This window comes from Dasypus novemcinctus, unplaced genomic scaffold (genome assembly GCF_030445035.2).
Source record: "Dasypus novemcinctus isolate mDasNov1 unplaced genomic scaffold, mDasNov1.1.hap2 scaffold_108, whole genome shotgun sequence".
Taxonomy (NCBI): Eukaryota; Metazoa; Chordata; class Mammalia; order Cingulata; family Dasypodidae; genus Dasypus; species Dasypus novemcinctus.
The window spans coordinates 1,361,400-1,370,045 of NW_026688147.1; the positions used below are offsets into that span (position 1 = coordinate 1,361,400).

The 8,646-nt window shown below is 38.5% G+C and overlaps 1 protein-coding gene across 1 annotated transcript; it reads left to right on the forward strand.

Moving 5' to 3' along the window:
• Positions 1 to 1,839: 1,839 nt before the first annotated feature.
• On the forward strand, positions 1,840 to 2,811 carry LOC139438504 (olfactory receptor 7A17-like). The gene has a single exon (XM_071213585.1). The coding sequence runs from the start codon at positions 1,840 to 1,842 to the stop codon at positions 2,809 to 2,811; it is 972 nt and encodes a 323-aa protein (XP_071069686.1).
• The last annotated feature ends 5,835 nt before the right edge of the window (positions 2,812 to 8,646 follow it).

Sequence of the window (8,646 nt, forward strand, 5' to 3'; positions counted from 1 at the left end):
GGTGGCTTTTATTCTTTACATAATCTGGAACAATTTTCAGTCTGCTCTTGCTGGAAAAGCAACAATGGAACTGAAATAAGACTGTTGAATAGGCTCTGAGAGATGCAGAAAGAATGACAATTGAGAGTCTAAAATTCAAAATAAGACATATCTGATTCCAAAAATTTTGCCCTTAATAAAATTTAAAAAGACATCAAATGCACCATATAAAAATTCCCAACATTGTTGTACTGTACTAGTTACATATTTTCAGTTGTGAAACATTTGTTTATTCCCATAGGTCATTTTATGCTTGAAGTGACCATTCTATTAAGTGTCTTGTCATTGTAAAAAGATATCACTGCCTTTGTCTTTTTTGTTAATTTCTTTTTGTTCTTTTTTTAGTTTTTCTTGGCTTCAAGGGTGATAAAACTGGAATTGGATTACCATCAGAAGCAAGAAAGGATTTCTTCATCACAATTTCTAATGTGATGCTTGAGTTTTTATCTTTCAAGTCTTTAATTCCTTCCTGTCTTATTACTGAGCAGATATTTTATGTTCCTTTATTTTATTTATTTATTTATTTATTTATTTTATTGACTTTGTAATAATATTCCTTTAAAAATATATATGTGAGGTCCCATTCAACCCCACCCCCCCACCCCACCTCTCCCCCCCCAGCATATGTTCCTTTAAATAAAGGGAATAAAGTGATCATAACAAAAGGGAGCTCTGTGTTTACATGAGCATGGGAGGCTTGTCAGCTAGAATTTCAGAGCACCATTTCTAAATACTTGGAGAATGGAAAAACTGATGTTGTCAGCTTGCATTTTATTTACTCCTGGATTATCTGTGTGGCTGAGTATGAGAAGAGCATGATGTTAACTCCCTCCCAATGATGCTAAGGTGTGCATTATGTGTGTGTGTGTGTGAAGTGTGTATGGGATGTGATGTGTGAGGTGAGCAGTCCTCAGAGCAGTGGCATCTAAGCTCATATATTACAATAGGTGTCTTCTATAGTACAGAGCCTGGAGGCTATTCTAAAAAGGCCAATAGGACCTGTTCCATTCCATTTGGTGGGATAGCTTTGCATCTAAATTAATGAATAGTGAGAGGTTCAGAATATGGATGAAGACCTCCCTGAATTTGAAGATTCAGCAGCAACAAGGCTGCCTTGTTCTTAAACTTCCTCTGAAATCATCTCTATTCACTATCCTCTTAATCATTTCCCTGCCACACTGACCTCCTTGTTCACTCTGAACACTGGAAAAAAGTCATTTTTAGGGTCTTTTTCCTAGAAGTTATCCCACTGGGCACAAATTTCCCCTTACATCCTCATGGCTACTGCCTTCTTTTCCTTTAGGTGCCTCTTTGAATTTCACATCATATATGGGACTTTTCTGAACACCAAGTGAAAAACAGCTCCATCATTTCACTTTTTTTACCTGCTTTCTTTTCCTTAAAGCATGTGAAATCATCCCCTTTGTAATATGATTGGGTTTTAATTGCATGTATTCTATGTGTGCTGATGGTTGGGACTTTTGAGTTACAGCATTGTAAACTCATTGCCACAACTCTACTTGCCTCTTAGTCACAACTCAATACATATTCCACAAATGAATGAATATCTCATGAAATCCATAGTGTTCATGAATTCTTGGTAAAGGGCTGAGTTTGGGGGATGGAATTCCTAGTCAGAGGTGGCACTACAAATACCCTAAAGGGATAAGATCTATATAAATAATATAATATTAAATTTATCACTGAAATAGGCAATGTAACATTTCTGTTTGGATAGTGCTACTTGCTTTGTGAAACTATCCATGGTCCTTTTTGTTTCTTCTTAGTCTCATCAGGCATATGGGACCTGGAAATGAAACGCAAATTTCAGAATTTCTTCTCCTGGGATTTACAGAAGTTCCAGAAGTGCAACCCCTCCTCTTTGGGTTGTTCCTGTCCATGTACCCGGTCACCATTTTTGGGAAACTGCTCATCATCCTGGCCATCATCATTGACTGTCACCTCCACACACCCATGTACTTCTTCCTCTCAATCTTGTCCCTTTGTGATATTGGTTTATCCTCCACTACTGTCCCAAAGATGCTGGTGAACATCCAGGCACAGAGTAGAGTCATAACCTATGCAGGCTGCCTCACCCAGATGTATTTTTTCTTGCTCTTTGGAGGGTTGGATGACTGCCTCCTGGCCGTGATGGCCTATGACCGCTTTGTGGCCATCTGCCACCCCCTTCACTATACAGTCTCTATGAAACCCCAGATCTGTGTCCTGATGGCTCTGGGGTCCTGGTCCGTGAGTGTTATGGAATCCTGTTTACAGAGTTTATTGGTGTCACAACTGTCCTTTTGTTCAAGTGTAGAAATCCCAAACTTTTTCTGTGAACTTCGTCAGATGGTCCAACTTGCCTGTTCTGACACTTTTCTCAATTACATAGTAATGTATTTAATAGCTGGAGTGCTGGCCGGGGGTCCCCTTCCTGGAATCCTTTTCTCCTACTATAGGATTGTTTCCTCTGTATTTGCAATCTTGTCAGCTCAGGGGAAATATAAAGCATTTTCAACCTGTGCATCTCACCTCTCAGTAGTCTCCTTATTTTATTTCACGACCATAGGGGTGTACCTCAGTCCTGCTGCTTCACACAACACACATTCAGGTGCACCAGCCGCAGCCATGTACACTATGTTCACACCCATGCTGAACCCCTTCATCTATAGTCTGAGGAATAAAGATATAAAGAAGGCTCTGAAAAAATGCTTTGGGAGGAAAGACTGCAAAGTGTCATTTGTCTTGCAGCAGCTGAAAGGCCAGTTTTAGCAGCTCCTAAACCTTCAGAGCTACATATTTCCTTTCTTTGTTCAGTAGGTGCATATAGACCTGCCTAGAGTCAAGATGACCTCAAAAATGAAGAAGTAAAATTTTAAAGCACACATTGTGTTATAGAGCAAGATTTTATTTTTGATAAGGAAAGAGTTCTCCTTGAAGTATGCATGATTCATGTACATGTTTAAGGAGTTTTTCAGTGTTGTTCAGGAATGGATTGCATTTTCTGAATAATTTCATTGGATCACCTCTTGTTCCTGTTTGAATTCTACCAATGCTGCCTATGAATATCACTTCTTGATTTCCTCTGAATAGAATATCTGCTTTTGTTCAAAACTGTCATAAAATTTAAAGAGGTGACAAATTACAACCTAGGTATTTCCTCTATCAGTCAGTAATTTATCTCTTGTATGTTCAAATCTCTAATCTATATTCTTTTCTTAAAAAAATCAAATTTATTGATACAGCTTAATAAAGCATACAATCCACCCAGAGTGTTCAATTAATGGTATTTGGTTAATCACATAGACCTGTATTCATTAATTTCTAATAAATATTCTTGATCAGATATGACTAAACACAGGAGGTTGACATTTTGGCTATCATACCTCTGCTAATGGAGTGTTCTGATTGGCAGCCATAAATTGCTACTGCACAAACCTCCATGCCATTGCAAGTACTTATGGCTACCTAGATGGTGACATTCATTGTATGATATTTTAAAAAACAATTTTATTAAATAATAATCACACACTGTACAATACCTACAAAGTGTACATTCAGTTGCCTTTGGTATAATTAAAGGCTTCTTCATCACTGAAATCAACTTTATTTACTTTTACAATTTATTTTATTTATTTATTTTTATTTATTTATTTATTTTTAATTTTCTTAAATTTTTTATTTTTTTATTCATTTTTAAAAAATATTACATTTAAAAAATATGAGGTCCCCATTCACTCTCACCACCCCCACCCCACCATTCCCTCCACAGCCACACTCTCCCCCATCATCACGACACATCCATTGCATTTGGTGAGTACATCTCTGGGCATTGCTGCACATCATGGTCAATGGTCCACATCATAGCCCATACTCTCCCATGTTCCATCCAGTGGACTGTGGGAGGATCTACAATGTCCGGTAATTGTCCCTGCAACACCACCCAGGACAACTTCAAGTCCCAAAAATGCCTCCACATTTCATCTCTTCCTCCCATTCCCTTCACCCAGCAACCACCATGGCCACTTTTTCCACACGAATGCCACATTTTCTCAATTACTAACCACAATAGTTCATGAATAGAATATCAGTAAGTCCACTCTGATCCTTACTGTATTCCTCTTTCCTGTGGACCTTGGCTTGTTTGTGTCCATTCCACATCTATGTCAAGAGGGGGCTTAGAGTCCATATGGATACTGGATGTAATCCTCCTACTTTCAGTTGTAGGTACTCTTGGCTCTGTGGTGTGGTGGTTGACATTCTTCAACTCCATGTTAGCTGAGTGGGATAAGTCCAATAAACCAGAGTGTAGGAGCTTGAAGTCTGTTGAGGCTCAGGGCCTGGCTATCATATTGTCAGTCCAGGGATTCAGATCCCCTAGATCGATCTTAAACCCCAGCATCAACTACAATTCCAGTAAAGTAACAGGGAAGGCTTGTGAAAAGAGATCACATCTGAGTCCAGCTCCATCACGCAGAGAAACCAACTCCAAAGAAGGGCCAAGTGACATGGCAGTGAACTCCATCTGCCATGACCATAAAACCTGTGGGTCTCTTTAGCCCTCAAAAGAACCAATACCTGGGGTTGTATCTACTTTATCTGTCACTGAGACTTTGCTCAGGTGTGCATAAGGGCAATCCTTCTGACAAACTCCAGACTCTTTTTTAGAGACTCATAGCCATATAAACTCGTTTGTCCTTTCCATTTCCCCCTTAATTTAGGTCAAACAGCATTTTTAACTCCTGTTATTATATGTAGACAGGGATATTCTGCTGGTCCACGTTGAACCTTTAATTAAAGGTCATTTTCTAGTTACATGATCAGCTGGTACTTGGTAGTGATCCCTCTGTGCCAGGCAGGCTCATCCCCGGGTGTCATGTCCCATGCTGGGGGAAAGGCAGTGCATTTATATGCTGAGTTTGGCTTTGAGACAGGCCACATTTGAGTAACACGGAGGCTGTCAGGAGGGAACCCTTAGGCACAGTGCTGCTCTAGGCCATGTTCTTATTTGAGGTGTGCAGGCTCACAAGCATAGTCATTAGTATCAGGGACTCACTGTTGGACCCTCATTCCTTCCTGGTCTTTGTTGTTGCACCCAGGGGACTGCTGCTGCTCCCCTAGGGACCAAGGAAGAGCCCCCCCACCGGCCAGGAACCCAGCACTCCCCCAGTTGTTGTTTTTAATTGTTTCCACTATGAGTATATCCAAACATTTCCATGCACCCCAGACACATGCCCTGTATAACTCCCTGTCAACCCTATGTTCCCTGTCAATAACATCCCATACCAGTATTCCTCTGCTGCCATTGTTGAACCACTCTGTGATCCAAAACTTCCTGAAAAGTGAAACCCAATATAATGCCAGGTTCCCCTAATAGTAAAATGGAATATAGCGATGAGTTTAAAGGTTAGATACAGGATACATATTGATTTGGAAAATTCTACAGCCTATCTTTTTCTTTTTCTTTTTCCTAATTATTGTGCTTCTCTTCACAAGAGCCCTAGATTACAGTAATTCATATATACAATATACAGTACTCCCACATATCCAATATAAAATCTTTTCCCTTCCACAGCAATAATCTTTTAACATATTCATACCATATTTACTGAAACTGATATACAGATATTGAGACAATAGCTTTCAAACAAGGTAACATTTTTGTTTACATTGTGGTTTATACTTTAGGCTATACAATTTTTAAAATGTTTAATATCCTATGTTTTACATTATGATTTACATTATTAGTCTGTCAGCCCCTATATGTTTTTTGGTATCATATTACATGTTTTATATCCATCCTCGTGTACGCTTGTGAAACACTTCTATTGCCCTCACTGTTACGTTGGTTCCATCTATTCAATATCTATTGCCCCCCCTCCTTGGGGCCCACAATGACAGTCAATCTTCATTTCTTGAGGGCCATGTTCAGAGATACTTGCACCAGTGTTGAGGGCTTGACATGCTCAACTGCCCTAATGCCCTGGGAGCCACCATTTCTCTTGAGAGATACAGTTCCCTCTATTTGATGGCATTAGTCCTCCCCAGGATGTGGGTATACCTTCACTCTCATTATATGGGTCTCTACCTGATGGTATAACCCACTCTGGCAAAATGAGCATTCACATATTCCCTAGAAGTCTGCTTTACATCAGATTATCCCCTTTAAGTATCTTAAACAGGTAACTTTCCTTATTATATTTTAAAAGGTTTCCTCAGCATTATACTCTCAACCAACACCTGATATTCTCCTATGTTCATATTCCCCCAATTTCTTGGGCAATATTACCCATTTGTCCATCCCTAGCCTCCCTCAAGGCCACAAAGGCCCACTCAAAGGTAACACTATGCCCCCATTTTATCCCTTCCTTGTACACATACTTACTGCCAGCTTATCATAGATTTCCCCTATGTAGATGTCAGCTTATATCCTTCCTCTACCCCCCAATTTCCTGTAAGCCTATCTTCCAGTCTCTAGCTCTCTGAGGCAGCTTGGTTTACTTATTTCATATCATTGAGGTCATGTAGTATTTGTCCTTAAATGCCTGGGTTGCTTCAATCAACATAAGGTTCTCAAGATTTATCCATGTTATCATGTATGTTTGTAGTGTATTTGTTCTGAAAGCCGAGTAGTATTCCATTGTATATATATATCACATTTTATTGATCCACTCATCTGTTCAAGGGCATTTCGGTTGATTCCAACTTTTGGCGATACTGAACAATGCTGCTATGAACATTGGTGTGAATATATTGGTTTGTGTCCTTTTTTTCAGCTCTGCTGGGTATATACCCAGCAGTGGAATTGCTGGGTCATATGGCAAATCTATGGTTAGTTTTTTGAGAAACCGCCATACTGTCCTCCAGAATGGTTGGATCCTTCTGCATTCACACCAGCAGTGGATGACTGTTCCCATTTCTTCACATTCTCTCCAGCATTTGGATTCTTCTGTTTTTTTCAAAGCTGCCAATCTTATGGGAGTAAGATGGTATCTCATTGTAGTTTTGATTTGCATTTCCCTGATAGCTAAAGATTTGGAGCATTTTTCATGTGCTTTTTAGCCATTTGTATTTCTTCTTTGGAGAAGTGTCTGTTTAGATCTTTTTCCCATTTTTTAAATGGGTTGTTTATCTTTTAATTTCAAGATATAGGAGTTCTTTATATTTGCAAGTTATAAGTCTCTTATCGGATATATGCTTGCCAAATATTTTCTCCCATTGTGTAGGCACCTTTTTTACTTTCTTGACAAACTCCTTTGAGGAGCAGAAGGCTTTAATTTTGAGGAAGTCCCATTTATCTATTTGTTCTTTTGCTGCTCGTTCTTTTGGTGTGATGTTCATGAAGACGTTTCCAATTACAAGGTCTTGTAGATGTTTCCTTACACTGCTTCCCAAAGTCTTTATGGTCTTGGCTCTTATATTTAGGTCTTTGATCCATCTTGAGTTGATCTTTGTATAAGGTGTGAAATGTTAATCCTCTTTCATTCTTTTACATATGGATATCCAGTTCTCCAGGCACCATTTGTTGAATAGGCCATTCTCTCCCAGTTAGAGGGAATGGTGGCTTCATCAAATATTATATGGCTATATATATGAGGATCTATGTCAAACTTTCAGTTTGGTTCCATTGGTCTGTGTGTCTCTCCTTATGCCAATACCATGATGTTTTCACTACTGTAGCTTGGTAGTATGTTTTGAAGTCAGGTAGTGTGATTCCTCCAATTTCATTTTTCTTTTTCAAAATGTCTTTGGCTATTCAGGGCCTCTTTCCTTTCCCAATAAATTTCATAGTTAGTTTTTCTAGTTCCTTAAAAAATGCTGTGTTGATTTTTATTGGGATTGTATTGAATGTGTAGATCAGTTTTGGTAGGATAGACATCTTAATAATATTCAGTCTCCTATCCATGAACAGGGAATATTCTTCCATTTACTTAGGTTTTCTTTGATTTCCTTGAACAATCTTGTGTAGTTCTCTGTGTATAAGTTCTTTACCTCTTTAGTTAAATTTATTCCTAGGTATTTGATTTTTTAATTGTCTATTGTAAATGGTATTTGTTTCTTGATTTCCTCCTGAGTTTGCTCTTTATTGGTGTACAGAAATGCTACTGATTTTTGCTCATTGATCTTATAACCTGCGACTATACTAAACTCATTTATGAGTTCTAGAAGCTTTGTTGTAGACCTCTCAGAGTTTTCTATGTATAGGATCATGTCATCTGCAAATATTGAAATTTTGACTTCTTCCTTTCAAATTTGAATGCCTTTTTTTCTTGGTTCTTGCCTCAGTCCTTGAGCAAGTCCTTCTAAGACAATGTTCAATAGAAGAGGTGATAGTGGGCATCCTTGTCTTTTTCCTGATCTTAGAGGGAAGGATTTTAGGACTTCACCATTGCAAACGATGTTGACTATGGGGTTTCATATATACCTTTTATCATGCTCAAAAATTTTCCTTGTATTCCAATATTTTGGAGTGTTTTTATCATGAGAGGGTGCTGTATTTTGTCAAATGCTTTTTCTGCATCTATAGATATGATCTTGTCATTTTTTTTCATTCAGTCTGTTTATATGGTGTATTACATTGATTGATTTTCTTATGTTGAACCATCC

Coding starts and splice junctions, on each gene's coding strand:
- LOC139438504 (XM_071213585.1), top strand. CDS start 1,840: ATGGGACCTGGAAATGAAACGCAAATTTCAGAATTTCTTCTCCTGGGA.